The sequence below is a fragment of the Rhinolophus sinicus genome, chromosome 16 (assembly GCF_057876585.1).
Source record: "Rhinolophus sinicus isolate RSI-liver-muscle chromosome 16, RSI-T2T, whole genome shotgun sequence".
Lineage (NCBI taxonomy): Eukaryota > Metazoa > Chordata > Mammalia > Chiroptera > Rhinolophidae > Rhinolophus > Rhinolophus sinicus.
The window spans coordinates 166,054,479-166,075,526 of record NC_142516.1 but is presented as its reverse complement, the minus strand read 5'-3'; the positions used below and the strand labels follow the sequence as shown (position 1 = coordinate 166,075,526).

At 37.8% G+C, this 21,048-nt stretch overlaps 1 protein-coding gene across 21 annotated transcripts in view; it reads left to right on the top strand.

The window, feature by feature from the left end:
* Nucleotides 1-17,163, top strand: part of LMO7 (LIM domain 7) — a 191,293-nt gene extending 174,130 nt beyond the window's left edge. For 19 of the 21 annotated variants that reach the window (XM_088792918.1, XM_088792917.1, XM_074329372.2 and 16 more), the window contains 11 exons: nt 1,295-1,320; nt 1,532-1,636; nt 2,841-2,933; nt 3,308-3,666; nt 4,574-4,639; nt 7,324-7,376; nt 9,747-9,960; nt 11,511-11,792; nt 13,649-13,757; nt 14,954-15,056; nt 16,391-17,163. In XM_088792918.1, coding sequence (XP_088649044.1) covers nt 1,295-1,320; nt 1,532-1,636; nt 2,841-2,933; nt 3,308-3,666; nt 4,574-4,639; nt 7,324-7,376; nt 9,747-9,960; nt 11,511-11,792; nt 13,649-13,757; nt 14,954-15,056; nt 16,391-16,413 — 1,433 coding nt within the window. In that variant the 3' untranslated portion in view covers nt 16,414-17,163. The remainder of the gene's footprint in view (nt 1-1,294; nt 1,321-1,531; nt 1,637-2,840; nt 2,934-3,307; nt 3,667-4,573; nt 4,640-7,323; nt 7,377-9,746; nt 9,961-11,510; nt 11,793-13,648; nt 13,758-14,953; nt 15,057-16,390) is intronic. The other 2 variants (XM_088792916.1, XM_074329394.2) reach the window with 2 other exon arrangements.
* The last annotated feature ends 3,885 nt before the right edge of the window (nt 17,164-21,048 follow it).

Sequence of the window (21,048 nt, the reverse complement as noted above, 5' to 3'; positions counted from 1 at the left end):
TGCTCTGTCTGGCGAATGCAGTTCGAGCTCTGTGTTTTGCTATCAGTAACTTAAAAGTACTATCCAACATTGGAGATGCAGTGGCACAGTCCTTGGTGTGTGCTGTTGGTGTCTGCAATGTTATTATTTCTTTTAAGATTACTAAACATTTACACACTTGCCTTACACCATGGTGTTTACTGGACTTGAGTATTTTGTGTTAATCTCCTAGTAGCCTTCCTTTGATGAATTAAGGTTTCTCTTGACTATAAATAGACGTAGTTTTACCAACTGTGCATGCGCAAGATCTATTTGTGTCAGTATCCTTAGTGTTTTTGCTATTTTTGGGTTAAACTCCTATTTTTCTACAGTAATTTAATTGATACAGTATGATACTTGTAGCTCAAATTGGCTAATATAAAGCAATTCCTTTTCTTTCTCTATTCCAATGTTTACTCACTTTTCTTCAACAGGCTATTTTAGGGAAGACTATTTTCCTAAGTCTCAAAGCAGTTTTCTTAAAAATATAATTGTGTAAGTGAATAATTTATTTGACAGCTGAGGTTTCAGGAAAATTTAAAAATACGGTATGATAGTGTATTTTATGAAATTTGCTTACTTGTTTTTAATCATTGTACTACATACAGACACACACACTTATGTAGATATCCTAAGAATAAAAAGAATAACAATATGCCCATGAGAATAACACTGTGAAAAAGAAAAAGAATAACGCTATGCCATACATGTGAAGTTTGCATATTTGTGGTTCAAGTAATAGGAGAGAAAAAGGAAATGTTTCTTGAACATGTTTATTGTAGTGGCTTACTTAAGAAAAGTAGCTCATTATCAAGAAGACCTGAGAAATGTGACTTACAGTTGTCACATTGTAATTGAATAGTGAAAGTAAAAACTTGGATTTGGTGGATGTTACATTTGAAATTCTTTGTTTTTTAAAGCCAAACCATGAGCTACTACACACTCTATTAATAAAAGAACCCTGTAACCTATTCAGAAATACACCATTGATTCTGCTCTTGTACCTAGCACTAGGGTGTACCCTGGCGTCCATAGTTGATCTTTTTCTCTTTTTTCTTTTTAAGTGACTTTGAATTTGGAAGATGAATAACAAACAGATGGACCTAAAGAGAGAAAAAAAGGATTTACTCCTTTTGTTTTAAAAAAAACATTGATGTCACTTAGTATACTGGCATAGAAACAGCTAATGATATAACTTTCTGAAAGGAATTATTTTATAGAAATGGAAAAACTTATATTGTACTTTTTTCCTTTCTCGATGCATGCTGCTGTACAGGAAGTTCCGATTCTGTGGTTCCTGATGTAAGTAGTTTTCATTTGTTTTGGGAATAAATAAGGTGATCCTGCCTTTCCAAGTTGAAAAGACCTGTGTTGAAATACAAAGCCAATTGTCTTTTGGCGTAGCTAAGGCAGAGCGTGATATGAATAATTTATGTACGCAAAAGTGCTTTGATAGATGACTTAATGAAGTAATATATTCTTTGTTTACACATCTCCTCTTATAATTGTTCAGCTTCCAGTTCCAACTATCAGTGCCCCGAGTCGCTGGGCGTGGGATCAAGAGGAAGAGCGAAAGCGGCAGGAAAGGTGGCAGAAAGAGCAGGACCGCCTGTTGCAGGTAAAGCAGAATAATAAGGACCAACAGGAAGTAGGCTTGCTTTTCCCTGGTCAGGGTCAACTAGTATGGAGAAGCAAATTAAAAGAAAAAAAAAATTAAAAAGCCAAGAATCTCATAAAAATCAAAAAGCCAATAACCTTTTGACAGGTAGCACATTTTATATTAAAATACAAAAAAAAATTGTATTAAAAATTTTGTATTAAAATACAAGAACAATTCCTTTTTTATTTTGAAGCTTTTCAGTCATTTTTACAAATCATGTATTAACCTCATGTATATTTTTGAAGCGTATGAGGCACTATAGTTTAGATTTTTTTCCTATGTACTTTTTTTGAATTAAATTTATTGGCAACATTGGTTAATAACATTTTATAACTTTCAAGTGTACAATTCTTTAATACATCATCTATATATTGCATTGTGTGTTCACCACTCAAAGTCTAGTCTCCTTCTGCCACTGTATATTTGACCTCCTTTACCCTCCCTCCCTCTTCATGCACCTCCCACCCCCTTTCCCCTTTGGTAGCCATCATACTGTTGTGTGTGTCTACAAGTTTGTTTTATTTGTTCGCTTGTTGCTTTTTGTTTTATATACCACATATGAGTGAAATCATACGGTTCTTGTTCTTTACCATCTGACTTATTTTGCTTAGCATGATACTCTCCAGATCCATTCATGTTGTTGCAAATGGCAGTATTTCATTTTTTCTTATGGCTGAGTAGTATTCCATAGTATATATGTAGCACATCTTCTTTATCCAGTCATCCATCGAAGGACACTTAGATTGTTTCCATGTCGTGGTCAGTGAAAAGTGCTGCAATGAACATAGGATTTTCTTATGAGTGAGAGGTGTATATAAGCTTTGTGAGGACTTATTCCCCCATAAACTCTGTGCTCATTCCATTGCACTCCATTGCAGAGAAATTCAGTCCCACGTACAGTTAGCTCTAGGGACTTTAATGAATTCCAACCATAGTAAAGGAGTTATATGGGTTCAATTCTGAGTGTCTACCTTTTCCCAACACCTACATTTTAATTCAATATAAACTGCTTTCTAATACTTTGGGGACTAAACTCTGATTGGTTAAAATAATATCACTGTCTTTAAAGATTGAGATGAAAGGTAAGGCTAGCAAAAATGCTAGTGAAAAAGATTAATATTAACCAATTAATTAACTAATTAATTAATATGTTACCTTATAGGAAAAATATCAACGAGAGCAGGAAAAACTAAGGGAAGAGTGGCAAAGGGCTAAGCAAGAGGCCGAGAGAGAGAATTCCAAGTACTTGAACGAGGTAGTATTGGAACATGTCATGTTCTTCCTTCTCTATCTTGTTAGTGACTTCAGCTCAAAAATGGAAGATCATATATTTTACTTGGCTTTTGCCACACACGTATGTAGCTCTTCGAAAAATACAGTGAGCTCTGGTTTGTCAGAATTCTGGTTTGATGTTTCAACATTTCTCCCATGTAATTAAATAATGCTATCAATAGACCATAAGTGCATCTTCCTCTTCTAAGTTACAGCTCCATCACCCATGTGTGGCATTGTTAGTAGTAAAACTTAACATTGTTTCAAGTATCATCTAAAACTGAATACACCTATAGCTTTATGAAATTATAGAAATACACAGATTTCGATGGGTTTCTTTTCTCCCCGGTCATGTAGGAACTGATGGTCCTGAACTCCAACAGCATTTCTCTGACCACCCAGGAGCCCACTGTTGCCACCTTGGATGCCACCTGGAGTGAAGGGTCCAAGTCTTCAGACAAGGAAGGCACCCGAGCAGGAGAAGAGGAGAGGAGAGCCCAGGAAGAAGAAGGTGTGAATGAGGACCAAAGAAAGAAGCTGCAGGAACAACTCACTCTTGAGAAAGAGCGAGAACTGCAAGAGCAGCAAGATCAGGAAGAGCGGGAGCAGAAGCAGCGTCAGGCAGAGGCTGTGGAGCAGAAGCGCCGAGCAGAGGAGCAGACGCGCCAGGCAGAGAGAGAGAGGGAAACGTCAGTCAAAATATACCAGTATAGAAGGTCTGTTCCCATGGCCAAAGGGCACGGGAGATTTTTCAATTGGCTTGGCTTAGCTGTAGCTGTTGCCCACTTTAAAGGCACCTAAGTGGTTTTCCTGCTCCCTAACCATCCGTTCTCTACACAAGCCAACACAAGCAGCCAGAGTGAACCTTTTATGTTGTAAATCTGATCCTGTCAACCATCCTTCCCTGCTCAATGTCTCCAACTGGTTTCCCCTCACATTAGAATACCATCTGAAGTCCTCGTCATGGCCTAGGGCGGCTTGTGTGGGCTGTCTTGGCCCTCTGCTCTCCCTAGCTTCCTATGACTTCCCTTTACTTGGTTTCTTACAGCCACACTGGCCTCCTTTTCCTTTCTTGAAAATGCCCAACATATTCTGCCCTTGGACTTTTGCATTTTCTGGTCCCTGTGCCTGGAGACGTCTTCCCTCACATGTTTGCTGTCTTCCTCATTTTCTTTAAGTCTGTATGCAAATGTCACCTTCTCAGACTTTCCAAAATACCTCATCTAAAATATGTGTCTCTTCCCTGCCTCTTCTCTCGGTGTGCCCTTCCCTGCTTTGTATTATGCATTTATTTGCTTGTCTGTTGGCCTGCCCGCCCCACTAAAATGTAAGTATTATGAGGCAATAAGTTTGTTCTCTTTTGGTAGCCCACCCTCGAACAGTACTGGGACATAGCAGGCATGCAGTTTGTATTTGTGGAATGAATGAACTGCAAATGTCTGTTTGTATTAGTAGGTCTGTTTTCTGCTGTGATTGATTGAAATACTTCTGTATATTTATTTTGCAACCCAGAGACCAGTCTCATAAAGATGCTAGAATAACAGTATTTTGTTATCCATTTCTTAAACTCAGGAAAGGCATTAAAGTCTTTTATTTTGACCCTAAACTTTTCCCATCTTTTAGGCCTGTTGATTCGTATGATGCACCAAAGAGAGAGGAAGAATCTTCAGGTTTGCTTCCTCGTGACAGGTGTGTAGAACATGTGATTGTCATTTGTTTGGAGTAACTGGCTTCAAATGAATTTTTGAAGGCTTGCCTAGATGTTTTGTAGAACTACTGTCGCTCTTGGTCTTTTGTGGGATGCAAAGAGATCTTGCTAGTTGATCTTTAAAACCACCCCTCAACTTAGTAACTTAATTGATGATTTTGTGGATCAGCATTTTGGCCTGAACGCAGTTGGCAGTTTTCAGTTGATTGGGCTCATCATGTATCTACTATCAGCTCATCATGTATCTACTATCAGCTTACTAGACAACTGTGCTTTTGGTTGTTTGCTGGCTGTCAGCTGGGGCAATGAGAGCAACCGGACCACGTGTTTTTCATGTGCAGCAAACCAATGCAGTCTTATATAACTAGTGGCAGGGCAAAGAAAAGAGAGAGAATTAGAGGAAGCATACAAGGCACCCTATGGTCTCAGTTCTGAACCAGCATGCCATTGCTTCTGCCACCTTCTGTTATCTAAAGGAAAGTCACAAGACCAGCCCAAGTTCACAGAGAGCAGGAAAACTCTACCTCTTTGTGGGAGGAGCCATAACGCAAGGGAATGGACACAGACAAGGAAAGAATTGTATGCATTTCTTACAGTCTACCTTAATCTTTATTTTAAAAACAGTTATAAGCAATGGCATAAGCTTACTCAAAATGAAGCTACGTGTGGTCATCTGCAATGAGAATTGTGGCCTTAGTTTCATGAGAAATACTGGTCAGTTTGGGGGAAAGAAGATAGGATTTCAGATATATGTATGAAAAGTTACATATACATCTTAAAATTTCCTAAAACATTAAATGTCATGTTTTTAAGTAATTTTTAAAATGCTTTGCACTTTTGAAATCACTAAGGACTTCTGAACAGACCCTGTCTAAAAATATCCAATATATGACCATGAGTTTGTATTTTCAGAGCTGAAATTTCTTCTTTAGGAAGTTTGCCTTCAAAATAAGGAAAGACTCACTTGTATAGGATCACCTGTATTCAGGCTGACTGCATATGGTTCAGAGTAGAAGGGAAAAGAAAAGGCATTCGCAGGTAGTCATGGGCAGACATTAAGCTAGAAAAAAATTTCTAGTACTGGAAGATCTTGTTTGTAATGAATGTTTCTGGGTAACTGTACTTTATTAAAATGTGTATCTCTTTTTCAAAGCTATAGATATGTTTATATATTTAAATAAGTTTTACTTATATTGCTCATTACCTTGAGAAAATAGATTGTAGAGAAAGGAAATTTAAGGAATCCTGGAAAATATGAAATACTTCTAGGCAGTTGTGATACAGCATACCCTAGAGTCATTAAGGAGTGTGGCTAGATATCTTGTAATAAAAATATTCTCTGTTAATACAAATGAAACCATTCATGACTGTTGCTAACAGGTGTGACATATTATTATATGTTGTAGTAGTGTATACATACATATATGTTGCATGCATATACATGTATAATACATGTATACATACGAGGTCTGACAATTAAGTTCATGAAATCATCCTTAAAAAAGTGCTACATACCTTGTTGCTGAATGTCACTATGGTTACCTTCAAAGTACTCCCCTTGGGAAGCTATGCACCAATGCTAGTGCCTAGACCACCCTTCAAAGTAACTTTGAAACTCTTTTTCTGGAATGGCCATCAGAGCTGTCATCATATTACCCTTGATGTCCTGAATGTCATCAAAATGTCCTCCTTTCAATATTTCCTTTATCTTTGGGTAAAGAAAGAAGTCATTGGGGGCCAGATCAGGTGAGTAGGGAGGGTGTTCCAATACAGTTATTTGTTTACTGGTTAAAAACTCCCTCACAGACAGTGCCGTGTGAGCTGGTGCATTGTCGTGATGCAAGAGCCATGAATTGTTGGAGAAAAGTTCAGGTCGTGTAACTTGTTCATGCAGCCTTTTCAGCACTTCCAAATAATAAACTTGGTGAATTGTTTGTCTAGTTGGTACAGATTCATAAGCAATAATCCCTCTGATATCAAAAAAGTTTAGCCACATGGTTGCAATAAGTTCGCGAACTTAATTGTCAGACCTTGTATGTATGATACGACATATTATTATTCATTTTATTACCTTTATTTGAAGTTATTGTGCTGAGTAGAGTGAGAATGAGATCAGCATATGTTGCTATACAGACCTAAATTTTACCATTGCGAAGTCGGGAATTTTCAGAAGGTACCAGTGAGGTCCAGTACCTCTTTGGAACGTTACGAAAGCGTTTGGTAAGCTGCTGTTTCAGATTAGCACCCTGGGGTCCAAAAAGTTGACTTCTTGACCCTTGGGTAGCATGAAGGAAGTGGGACAGTCTGATGTTAGGTGATCTGATGACAGATGCTTTGTGCAGCCCAGTAAGGTTAAGATCTAGAGAAAGTCAAAGCATAAAAGTTGGTCACATCATAGGCTTAAACATCATGTAAGATTCAGAGGATTTTCACATGTTTATATATTTGCAGCATCAAGCTCTTCTCTCTTCTAGAAATGTCACTGTTTTCTGCTAGTTTATGCAACATGAAAAATTCCTTGGTATGAAAATAAATAAAGCTCTCAACAGACATAGGAAATAAATCAACTTCTTGAAAAAGTACTCTTTTTGGTGTTCTTACTTCATAAATATGAAAAGGATGTTCGTAATGAGACATATATAACATATTGCGTTCTGTGTTTTAGGAATAAATCCATATCTACTACTGAGCTGGATGACTACCCCACAAATAAAAATGGTAAATGTGAATTTTTTTCAAAATTCTGTAGCACAATTGCTTATTTATGCTGTCACACACTATGATCAGTATTTTTAAGGTCGAGATATTTCAGGTTCATTAAAATTACACAATTAAAATACAAAACATTTTTAGCATTTGTGTATAAAAACAATCTTGTGCTTATTTTGGCTTTACTTTATAATGGAGGGAGTACTGGGAGATTAAAATAGTTTTAAATAGCTAATGAAAGATGTAGAAATTTTGCAAAGTGGTGCTGATTGAGTTTTATATAGTAGATTTCATCTTACAGCTAAAGAAATGGGACAGAAAAGTTTTCATCAGAATAACAGGGGACTTAAAAATTCTACATTTAAATAACAAGATATCAAAAAGTCCAAAATTATAATGATTTTACTAACTTGGCAAAAAACAATTTGCTAGTATAATGTACATTTCTAGGAACATGTGTAACTGAAGTTACATAACTAAGAAAAAGAAAACTAAGTAAAATGCATCGTTTTAAGCAGGGTTTACAAACCAGGCTTTGGGTGAGCAGAGTTCTGGTCAGTTACATAAATGTGTGAAAGCCCATGTGAGAATTGAGGTGAACTTGGTGGACAGGCCCCTCTAAGTAGACAGCTCTCACCTGGTACTGCCATGTGGGAGAATGAAAATCTGTGACTCACCAACAGTTTCTGTTGTAAAAAAGAAGTAAAAAAAAAAAAAAAAAAAAAAGTGGATTTTTATGTTATCTTTTAAGTGCTGACAAGGAATTAAAAGAAAATTTAAAACCCTCTGAGGGCCAAACAACACGTCTGCAGGTCCAAATGGTCTGGTGGGCAATGAGTTTGTTACTTCTAGTTAAAGCTTGTAGAATTCACCGTTTCTATTAGGTTCCTTGATCACCCCTTTGTCTTAATACATAAGACCTTCCATTCTCTAGTCCCCATTTAACTTTCCAGCTTGTTTTGTTGTTTTTCCCATTAGTATCTCTTAACTATAACCAAATTATTCTCCCTCTCTGATCCTAACTTATCAGATGCTTTTTGATCTGGTTACTCTGGTCTTACCTGTTTGTATTTCTGGTTTCTTCTCCCCTGAATTTGCCCCTAACTATCATTAAAATTAAGGTTTAAGTACTTTCATCTGCCATGAAAGATTTTTAATCTGCAGTGATAATATTCTCTCCTGAACTTAAACACATGACCTCTTAGTAATACGTGTGATTCTCTGAAATAATCTTGTTAATGGTTGTGGTTTGTGTTATTAATCTGATTATTCTTGTATGTGTTTTCTCTCCTTTACTAATTGAATAAGTAGGCATTGGACGTTATCAAATGTTTTATTGAAAAGCTTGGTTATGTGAATAATGTCCATATAAAATAGAAAATGGTTTATTTAAAATCTGACCAAATTGATAAGCCGTGTGTATGCACACAGGTAAACATAGATGTATATAAGAAACCTTTAGTGGCCTTGTTCCTTGCTTACTGGAAGATGAACTAAGGCAGAGACACATCATGAATTTTGAAAGAATGTCAATAGCAATGAATCTGGAAAGCAAAAGAAAATAAATCCTTAGGTGAAATTTCCTAATCCAATTTAAGGTGGGGAGGATACTTCAAAGTTATGGATGTTTTACCCAAATCAGAAATTAATCAGCAAATCCAATGAGGCAAAGCCTTCAGGATAAAACCTGACTTTATTCTCACTCATAAATTCAACCTCCAAATTACAGCTTTGTCAGTTTCTTAGAAGAGAAACAAGTCTGATAAGATTCCTTGGTTATCATTTGGATTACTTGGTTATTTTTCAATTTCACAAAAGCCATTTCAGTGATTGAATGTGCTCTGATTCCTACAATGTGGTCATGACTTCTTCTGTGGCTTACACCGTGAAGACTCGAGTTGTGTCACCTAGAGATGCATGCATTTATGTCTTTGCTCTCTCTTCAGGGGGTGTGTAAATTTTTTTAAAGAACAGAATTCCCATTTCCCTTGCAGAGTTGTCAAAGCAAGAATTTGATGAGCATGAGCTTGATTTATTTCATTTAGCAAGGAAGGGAAAAGTGGAAGAGAAACTATTTCTAGATGAGCATTTTGTAACTTAATATTGTTGAAATCAATGCTGGTTGTTTCCTTTTTAGACAGCCTCCTTAGTTTTCCTGATTACGCTCTGTGGTTTGCCTCTGGCTGTGGAATTAGAATTTCTAGGAACAGGAGTCTGTTACTTTATGTCCCCAGGCAGCAGTCTCATTAAGAATTGATAATGTTAGCAGATGTGCGCTGTATCACATGTTTTACTACCCTGTGTTTGGAGATTTGCCCACTATCTTTTTTTTTTTCCAAATGTGCTAATCCTGCAACTTTTGATGTGTTTTTAATTTAGGAAGCAATAAATATTTAGACCGAGTTGGGAGCAGTAACTCATTACAGAGGAGCTCCAAGAAGGAACAAGTCCCATCTGAAGCAGAGTTGGAAAGACAACAAATCCTTCAAGAAATGAGAAAGAGAACATCGCTTCACAACGACAACAGCTGGATCCGACAGCGCAGTTCCAGTGTAAATAAAGAGCCTATTTGTCTGCCAGGGATTATGAGAAGGTGTGAGACATTTTAGGAATTATTTGCTCTTCTGTTCTGTGAGGCAAATATTTAATATCGGGACGTGCTGGCTGGCCACTTTGGGCAGGAGAGATGTCATAATTTCTTCTCTTAATCCAAGATTTAGTGGAAGAAAGGGAAGCAGAGCAAATGTCACTGGGCCCATGTCGAGGAGCATTTAGGTGCCAGACACATGCCAGTTGCTTTGTCTGCATCATCTTGCTTAACCTGGGAAAAACGTTTTGAGGCAGGGGTAGTCATTTCAGTTTTTCCACGTGTAGAAACTGTGGCTCACGCAGGGAATCCATGTGGACGTTAAAACCACATGGCAAATAAGTTGCAAAGCTGGGTGTGGACTCTGAAGTGTGAATCAGGCACTCAGATAATTTCTGCAGTTCTGAGTGCTTCCTTGGCTGTTGAATTTAAAACAACTTACGCTGCAATTTATTTAAAATGAGATACTAGTTATGTTGGAATCGTAATAGTGTTCACAAAGTGTGAGAGTCTAATTTTTTTAACTTTCAGAAAAATATATAGATATAAATTGACTGGAGATGAGTGGATGAACGTGTTAAAAGACCTGTCTTGGGTAGGCAAAGACTGAAGCTGCTTTTATTCATCATTTCCACAGCTGAGAAACTGAGGAATATTATTTGCAAACATTACAAAGGGCTAATTATCTCAATATACAAATATCTTTTATAAATAAATAAATAAACCCTGACAACTTTATAGAAATAGAGAATTGATACGAAGATAGTTCATTGAAAAATAAACAAAGTCAATAAACATATAAAAGATCAGCAGTCCTAAAACCACATACAGAGGGTGCCAAAAAATGTATACACATTTTAGGAAAGGAAAAAACTATTAAAAATTGTAATACTCAGTATATACCAATAACAAAAGATGAATACAAGTCACGTTTGACTTCTGCAATTACAAGAGGTGCTCAAAGTGGTTTCCATCAGTGTCCAGACACTTCTGATTACAGCAAACTACGGCTTGAGCAACACTGACCAAAGTGTCCACTTGTGTATTTTTTGACACCCCCGGTATGTGTGTGTGTGTATAGATATATGTATATATATAGTTCTGAAGATTAGATTACATTTAATATTTTTTGTGACACTGTTTAGTCTAATACCCGACATATGTATCTAAAACTTTTTTTTTTTGAGGAGTGGGTTATAAAAAATTAAGGATTGTCTAAACAGTTGAAGATTTAAAGGACAAATGTATGTCGTCTTTGTCTTAATATTTTAAGAATTTTTTTTAGTATTTTCCTTTCCACTTTGGTATTTGTTCTTTTACCTAAGCACCAAATAAATAACAATAAAAATAAATGAAGATTAATTGAATATGAAACATCATGATGCCTCTGATGAAGAGACACTTTAGTTTTAAAGATAATTTTATACATAATTGGATTTGTTGGATTATCACCTGCTTATAAAGAACCTACAATGGATATTTTCATGACTGTAATGTTAAACAGATTTCTAGTTGAATGTGTTATGTAATGTTGATTCATCCTTTCCATGTTCCAGAGGTGAATCTCTAGATAACCTGGATTCCCCGAGATCCAACTCTTGGAGACAGCCCCCTTGGCTCAGTCAGCCTACAGGAATCTATGCTTCTTCCTCTGTTCAAGACTTCAGTCGCCCACCACCTCAGCTGGTGTCCACATCAAACCGTGCCTACATGCGAAATCCCTCCTCCAGCGTCCCGCCTCCTTCGGCTGGTGCTGTGAAGACCAGCAGCCCAACGCCCCCCGCACCACACAGCCATTTCCCTTCAGCTTCACCATCAGGCTCCCAGCTACGCAACAGGTGAGGCCCTTTGGGGTTCTCCTTTTCTTAGTTTCTGGGGTATTTTTTTTTTCCATTAAAAATTTCCCCAAATCTTGTCCAAACTTTCCCAAGAAAACCAAAGCCTTTTTAAATGTGTCAAATTCAATGTTCTTTTATCAGATCAATTAAGAAGGCTTTCTTAATAGCTTTCTTCTGAGCATTTATGGCTGTCTTGTGACTCCATTCTAGACTTTCAAACCATCTACTTCATTACCACTGTCTCCTTTGCTTGTGGTCAGTGTCGTAGATACAGACATACCTGAGTAGTTCGCAACATAATCATAAAAATATACGCATTGAATGCATTTGAAATTTATGAGTAAAAGCAGTATTGTAAAATGTTTGACTGTTTTAATGAGACAATACAAACTTGTTTTATAGGAACTGAGTATAAAAGGATAGCATTATAAGCAAGTTCCATCGTCTGTGTATCTTTTAACAAGCTGAATAAAAAAAAAATGCTAAGTAGTTAGATAATGCTTTTTGGGTTTTTGACTTCCAAAACTGTTGCTTGCCACTTATGTGGTTTGAAAACATTTTTTTCACACTACATCAACTGATTCTGTAGGTTATACGCCACAGGGATTGTATAAGTGTTGTAATGATAGGTCTTGACTCAAAAGTTGCCATTTGATATGGACAGAAGTTCACATATCACCAGGTATTGGGTTTTCAGATATGTGTAGCTTCTCCCCAGATCATAGATGTTTCATGAAACCACATACAGCAGTGTTTCTGCTGTCACCAGAGGGAGTTCTACTGGCATATACTCCTTGTCATGGAAATAAAATACTGAAAAGAAGAAACAGTTATTGATATTGGGATTTTTGTTTAGCCATCAAAGAACGGATTTTGTTAAGAGAATATATTTCATGTCTATCTAAAATATTACTTGTACCAGGATCTATAAAATATGTAGCAGGGAGTTTGAATTAAGAGAAGAAGGGGTGAGTTTCTGGTATATTTGGGAGGAAGATGAAGGCCATGGAGAAGGGAAGCAAGGTGAGGAGAGAGTACCCATTTCTTCACTGAGAGCCCTACCCTAGGAGAACAGATAGGAGTCCAGCCATGGGCTTTTCTGCCCTGAAAACGTCTCTAGGAGGTGGTGCTCTAACAAGAGACTCTCCACAGCTGTGCCCTTGAGTGCCACTAACGTGCTGTGATGGGATGCAAAGCGGAGAAGTGGCCTTCTCCTTCCTACCTGGGAAAGAGGATCAGACTTGTATCCAAAGGGAAGTAGACACTCTCCTTATGTATCTAAATGGTAGCTGTCAGGCAGTTTGCCTTTCATTCTCCACAAAGGCAGTCCTACAAGCCAGAGGCAGTCAGGAAAGCATTGCCACTTCTGTTTAACTCAAATATTGGGTGAATGAGAAAGAGGATGGGAAAATCAGGTTGGGATGGTAGGTTGCAGTCCTTCTCAGAAGAAGCTGAGGCTGCTCTTTTAGTGTTCTGATGGGTGAAATGACATGATTAGAGTGAGTTGTGCTTTGGCAGGTTGAACTGGCAAGAAGATGTCAGCTGGATTAGAGGAAGGGGAGCCTTGTGAGTACAGATGTGATCTAAGGAGGATAGTGTCTTAAGGTGCAGAATGGACTAAATACACTGAAATTGTTCATGTAGGTGAATAGATCAAGGGTTTCAGAACCATCATGGAGATCTTTCCAGGAACAATATAATCAAGGCATGCTTCGATTGGCTGGTGTAAGTTTTCCTCCCGCAGATATACAGAGACTTTCTTAAATGATTACTGTTAACACCAGAGTGTGATTTTACAATAATAACCTTGAGCTGCACAGATGAAAGCCTCCCTTCCGTTCTTGTTCTACATCCAGGTCAGTCAGTGGGAAGCGCGTGTGCTCCTACTGTAATAACATTCTGGGCAAAGGAGCCGCCATGATCATCGAGTCCCTGGGTCTTTGTTTTCATTTATATTGTTTTAAGGTGAGACTAAGATAAACAGCCTCTGCAGGCCTGCAAAGCTTTGCTTGGAGAGCGCATGGCTTCTTTGAGCGCTAGGCGTGGACGTGCCATTAACGAGCTAGGTGCTGCTGTATTTGTCAGTCTGTGCTGCATTTCGAATTTCAAATTGCCTGCTGCTACGTAGTCCTCAAATCTTGAACCAAGATGTGGAAATACTATGCACTTCCTATCTCCAGTCTGTTAAGAGTCTATTAGCAACATGTACAGTTCCTAAACACTTTCTCTAACATGTGGGCATAGACATATTTGAAATGTAATTTACCAATGTCATTAACAGCATGGGGATGGGATGTGCCGTTATAACAGTGTCCCAACACCTACCTTTGAATAGGGAGAATAAGGAAAAGCACTGCAAATATTTTTACAGTCGCACAGCCTGCTTACACACCTGATGGGTTCTTGCACAGAAGAAAACAAAGGTTGTAACTACTTTATTTTGTAATAGAAGAAAACAAAGGCTGTAACTACTTTATTTTGTAATAACTGTCTTTAGCGACACATCTATTTGATTCTTGAACTTGTGTTGGACCAAAGAGAGATTCCAGTTGTTGATCCTAGAGTCCCACACAGCTGGCTTAAGCCTGTATTTCCCTGGCTATTGCTCGCTTGGGCTGTTTGTGGCATAGCAGAATGAGTCAAATTTATTAGTGTTTGAGCACATGAAACCAAAATACTCAGCCTTGCAGTGAGAGCACCATGTGTGCATCCATCCCACACTAGTGCAGGGGTGATACCGGTGTGACCCGCCCAGAGAGAAGTGCTGAAAGCCCAGTCTTGACTCACTTTTCCAGATCTTTCATTTGGTGCCTTATCCTCTCTCATCCCCTTGAGAGAAATGAAGACTAAATTTCTTTAAGCCAGCCAGCGAATCATTTCTACGCTTTTGGTATATTTAGAGAAATCATCTTGGCTCTTAAAATTGGCTTTATGCGTTCTCTACTGTCTCATCTGGCAGGCTTGATTTTAATCTACTAATTATTTTTGGCTTTTTTTTTTTTTTTTGCTGAAACATATCTAAAAGCTTAGAAGCTGCATTTTGCTCAAAATATACATATATTATATATATATATATATATGTTTTTTTGTTTTTTTTTTCTGGGAGTGCCCCAAGCTTTCTTGATGTGACTGACTGTGGATTTTGTTTGTTTGTCCCCCAGTGCGTTGCCTGTGAGTGTGACCTTGGAGGCTCTTCCTCAGGAGCCGAAGTCAGAATCAGAAACAACCAACTGTTCTGCAACGACTGCTATCTCAGATTCAAATGTAAGAGAGCAAATTAGGGAGACAATTTCTTCTCTTTTAAGGAGAACACGAATTCCCGTGCTTTTCCCTGAGTCTGCAACCACCGCTCCCTCAAGCTCCCTGCCTTAGAACGGCAGGTTTTAGGAATCTTAGTGAGTCCCCCTCGCAGAGGGTGTGGCGAGGGGTTCAGTGCTCAGGATTCCAGCCACACAAGGGTGGGGTGTGGGGCCAAGGGATTGGAGAGGGTCGTGTGCCCGAGAGTCAGGGTGGTTTCCTGTGCGTTCTGCCTAGTCTGGACAACTGCTAATGACTTGAGGACGCAAACCAACCAAAACAGACAGTTAAAATGACTCTTCGGTGTAGACTGTAATCTGTTTCTGGGCTAAGGATTGGTGCCTCGCATTCACTGATTTCTATTACTTAACAATGGGCTTTGATTATGTGATTTAGAAGATGAACACCTTTAAAAACTAGTTTAAAAGGTCATAAAGGGTAGTCAGTTTATGCTTTGTTACATGTCATATGTATACTATTTTAAAAAGGAGAGCTCTAATTCTGATTATATGGTGTTTCAGTGTGACTTTTGGAAAAACGGAATTTTTCAAAAACTTCATAGGCTATTTTGTGTCTAAGCATGTTTTCATTTGTAAGTATGTTATGAAACATAGGATGGCATAATGAGGTTACATATTGTTTATAGCTACATAAAGACAACCATTACTACTGTTTGTATTTTGAACCTTGATGCTGGTAACATGTATTTCTTCCTTATTGTGAAAGGGTGTTACAAGTGGTATCAGCAAAACCATTTGCTTTTGAGCTCAGAGGTATTTATATGGCCCTTTATGTGAAGAGTGCTTTGGAAATGGTTTAAGCCCAGTCAACTCTCTTTTATCTGTCACCGGGGTCTGAGCTTTCTTACCCCAGCAGTCCAGTCCTTTTCTGGATGTTACCACAGAGGCTGGAGAGTGTCAAGGCTGGGCATGTAACTGGGGGAGTGTGTATATGTGTGTGTGCTTTTCTCTCTTTAATCAAATTCCAAAGCCAAATGTAATTGATTTTTGGAATCACCATGGAAATATTGCCCACGCCTTTTCTCTCCTCCAATTCGAATAAAGGAGAGTTGAGTGTAACTTCTATATCAACAGTTACTTTTTATTCCATTTTTACAGACAAAGAATTCTAGCACCCACTGGGCTGTGATTTGCCTAGCTTTGTCCTAAGTGGGTAACAAGGTGACTCTTTCTACCTCACGGGGCCATTCTCTGAGTGATTACTGCTATGCATCCCAGGTAGCAAAGTTCCAGTGTTCCTGAATCTAAGCACTTTTCTTTCTTCTCTCCTTGCCTGATCAGCTGGACGGCCAACCGCCATGTGATGTAAGCCTCCATACGAAAGCACTGTTGCAGATAGAAGAAGAGGTGGTTGCCGCTGCTGTAGATCTATAAATATATGTTGTATGTCTTTTTCGCTCTCTCTCTTTTTTTTTTTTTAAAAAAAAGAATAACACTTTTTTTTTTTTTTGCCTCTTTAGATTACATCAGAACATTATAGTCTTGGTAGAATAGACCTGTATTTTTTGTTGTTGTTTATTTATAAGAAGGTAATTATGTGTGGGGAAAAGTGCAGTATTTTCTTTTGAATTCAGCATCTTAAGAGCACAAGGAAGAAAGAACTTCAAAATATTCTTGAGGCTGATAATGATCTAGTTTGACTTTCTAGTGGTGTTTTGAAGAGGGCTATTTTATTGTTTTTTAAAAAGGTTCTGAAACATTATTTGAAATAGTTAATATAAACATGTAATTGCATTTGCTCTTTTTATTGTAAAGTATGCTAAATTAATACAGAACCATATGGAAATTTCACTAAAATCCACCCCCAAATTTGCTTTCTATATCTTTCTTTTCAACTATATATTATGATTTTTTTAAAAGAATTATCTTATATAAAATTTTATTTGCTTGATGAGGGGAGCTTTTTTTTCTTCACCAGAATCATTGCTAAGCAGCTCCCAATAGAAAGCTGCTGCTTTTCATTAATCATAGTTTGTATACCAAAAGTTATCTCCAGAAACTAGTGAGTCTTTCTGTTCTACTGCATTTGTAAATAAACTTGCTGATGAATTTAAGGAATGGTTCTTCTTTTTCTTCTGTGTGTGTTTGCGTGTGTCTACTTTCCAAGCATCTTAGTCATATTTCAGTATGTGGCTTTTCTTGATACCATATTTTATCTAGCATCTTTACTGGGGTATAAGTTAACATATAATAAACTGCCCATATTTAAACTGTGCAATATGACAAGTTTTGACATATGTGTACACCTGTGAAACTGTCACCACAATCTTGATATTGTTTCTACTGAAAAATTTTAACAAGAACTTTATTTTTGATGGAAAGTTGTTTTTGAATGCAGTATGTTTTAATGGTAAGAGCTGAAGTGAATGGTGAATTGTTGCATTGTTTGCGTAAAATCTTTATCTTTTGTTTTCTCATTGATAAAAGGAGAATATAACAGTGAGTTTAGAAAATATATACAGAAAAAAATATATATATATATTGATATCTCTAATGTTTCAGAAATCTATAGTGGGAATGCAAAAGTACGAAGCTTTAGCATGCTTTGAGCAAAAATATAAACTTGCTTGAGTCTTTTATAATAATGAAAGTGAAGTGCATAATTCTAGGATATGAGAACTGTGTTGAAATAGATTAGAAATACATATAAAGCTCTAATGTGGGAGAAAAAACTAAAAATTTATGTCCAATTTTTATTTTTGTTTAGTATTCCTTATTTCTGATTATTAGGGTAATGTATGTGTTTATTGATGAAAATTATCAAATGCCCCAAGGCATAAGAATATAATTCTCAATTCCAAACTCCAAAGAGAAGAGCTCCATGTTTGAATTCATTCTGTATGTATTTATTAATATCCTGCGTTCTTAGTTAACTGGAGTGTGAATTTTTCCATGTTCTTAAAATCATTTCTATTTGTCTTTATTAATGGTTGCATAGTACTACATTGTTTGGTGCCATTAATATATAGTTGATAATTCCTCTACTGTGTACATATCAATTGTTTCTAATATTTAACATTTTAATATATATAGTGTAACTATATATATTATATATGTATAAACATTTCTAATATAAATTCTATGATGGGCTCTCTATGATTATATCTATTTCTCTATATTATTGACACGAGATTATTGGCTCCGAGATTACGCATTGTCAGGCTGTCATGATCCATATGGCCAAAGTGGCTTCCAGAAAGTCTCTACTAGCTTAGACTCTCGGAAGCAGCACATGGGCTTGTCCATCTCACGCATGTTCACCAACATGCATTTCTGTTGCCTTGTCTCTGCCTGACATGTAGTTGTCCTCAATGTGCTGTAGCTGAATCTGTTACCCACGGCTGCAGCTTCTGCCTTGTTCATTTGTGCTTGTTCCTGCCTCTAGTGCAAGCTTTAATTATTGCTGATGTTGGTTTTCTTATCCAATGTCTTTTCTTGTTTTCATTCCTTTTCCTCTGTCTTTTTTATCTTTTCGTCTTATCCTGTTGATTTTTCTCCTTAGTATGTTCTTATGACATTTCTCACATCATTTTGCTTAATGGTAATGCTTTTGATAGTATGTATTGTTAGAACAACTTTCGGAGGTTCTCTCCTAAGACGCTGCTTCTACAGAACCTTTGTATAAGCCTGCTACTTCGGTACTTCACCTAGGAACAAGGGAAGATTCAGTCACTCAACATCTTTTATTCAAACTTTATGTGCTGGGCACAGTTGTAGGGACTGTAGATACAGCAGCGGATAAATACAAAGTCTTGGCGCTGATTAGGCTTAGATGTCTAGTTAGGGGAAATACCAATAAAAAAAAAATGTGACGTATATATTGTGATAAGGACATAGAAGAACAAAGGATCAGGGGAAGATGGACAAATGCGTGCTGGAAATAGAAGGTGGTCATGCTTTCATACAGAAGGTACCAAAAAAAATGTATACACATTTTAAGAAAGGAAAAAACTATTAAAATTGTAATACTCAATATATACTGATAACAACAGATGGATACAAGTTACGTTTGACTTCTTCAATTACAAGAGGAGCTCAGAGTGGTTACCATCCGCGTCCAGACACTTCTGATTACGGGGAACTACTGTTTGAGCAACGTTGACCAAAGTGTCCATTTGTATACATTTCTTTGGCACCCCGGGGATATTTGAGCCAAATCCTGAAAGAATGAGGGAACAAACCTTCCAGTTATTTGAGGGGGAAGTATTCCAGACATAGGGAACAGCAAGTGCAAAAATCTTGAGGGAGGAGAATATTTGGTGTGTTCAAGAAGTAAGCATGTGGTGGAAATGGAATGAATGAGAGAGGGTGGAAGGGGATGTGGGGAGGGGAAGGCACAGGTCAGCAGGCACTTGCAGGACGTGGCTCTTACTCCTGAATGGGACAGGGGACATTGGAGGGTTGGGCTGAGGAGTGAAATGAACTGACTTATGTTTTGAAAGGGCTACAGACCACCACAATAGATTGTAGAAGGACAGAGGGGAATGCAGGAGTCTTGGAGTTTGGAGTCTTTTGAGATTGTCCAGGCACATGAAGTCTCTTCAATAGGATAAGAGCAGGGAAGGTAATGAGGAGTGAGTAGGGGTGTGTGTGTGTGTGTGTGTGTGTGTGTGTGTGTATGTATTTTGAAGGTGAAGCTGACACACTTTGGTGATGGATTGGATGTAGTATGAGAGAAAGGGAAGAGTCAAAAGTGTAAAGGGTTCTGAGGAGCTGAAAAATGGAATCAGCATTTTCCAGAATAGATAGGTAGTAGGTAGAGCACATTTGTGGTGGGACCGGGAGATCGAGCTCTGGTTTTTAAACACGGTGAGCTTGAATAGTTTATTAGATAAATGACAGTATCCAGTAGGCAGCTGGCTATGCAAATCTGGACTTCAAGGGAGAATTCCAGGCTGGAGATAGAAATGTGGAGTCTTCAGTATATACATGTAATCAGGACATCATCTGGGTTCTGACTGGAGCTACAGCAGAGATAATGTCCAAGGACAGATGCTTTGGGGTCCTCCAGAGTCAGAGATCAGAGATGCAGAAAGTATCTAATGAGGCAGAAGAAGAACCAAGACTCTGGTGCCCCGAAAGTCAAATTAAGACCTTATTTCACAGAGGAAGGGACCGGTTGTTTCAAATATCACCCAGAGATCCAATAAACTGAGAACTGAGTTGACAATTGGAGATCATGCACCTATTGGTGTTGGTGGATTGCCTTTCGTGTATACAGTACTTAGCCCCATTTCCAGTGCCTAGCAACCTTTACAAACTCTAATATTTTTGTCCATTTTCCCAGAAAGATGAACTGAAGAAAAATGTGGAAAGCTGTTTCCAGGCCACTTTGTATCCTTCCACATAATGTGTTAGGAATAAGAATTGTACTTTCCAGTGTGTTATGATATGTATGGTTCTTTCCCTTCACTCCCTGTCCTGTAGTTTGAAGGAGAGTTTCAGAATCTTATGCAAAGAGATGTACTGGGTTTGGAGTATACTGGTTGCCTCCAGAGGCAGAGTTAGCCAGCTGAGTGGCAATTCCATTCTGCCATGTTCTGATACACAGACTTTGGGTCTCTTAGCCAATGCACAGGCTATGGTCACTCTGACTTGTTTCAAGCTACAAATAAGCTTTGGTCCTTACATTGTGATTCACAGTTCAGCTTCATGGTAGTTGATGGAAATCGCCCCCACCCCACTTCTAGCATTGGATTGCCAGTGTTAGGTCTCAGTGTTAAGGATTTTCATCATTTTCCATGTCTCAATACATGCTTTATGGAAAGCAGAGAGAGGCTGAGTCAGAAATTGCTGTCCAGATGCCATATTAAGACATAAAAAAGTTCCATGTTTTAATTTTCACAAATATTCCTGAAATGTACCTCTTTGTATCCTTAAAGAGGCAGAAGGTAAAATGTATTCTTTAGCTATTCATTTCTTCAGTTTATACACTTGAG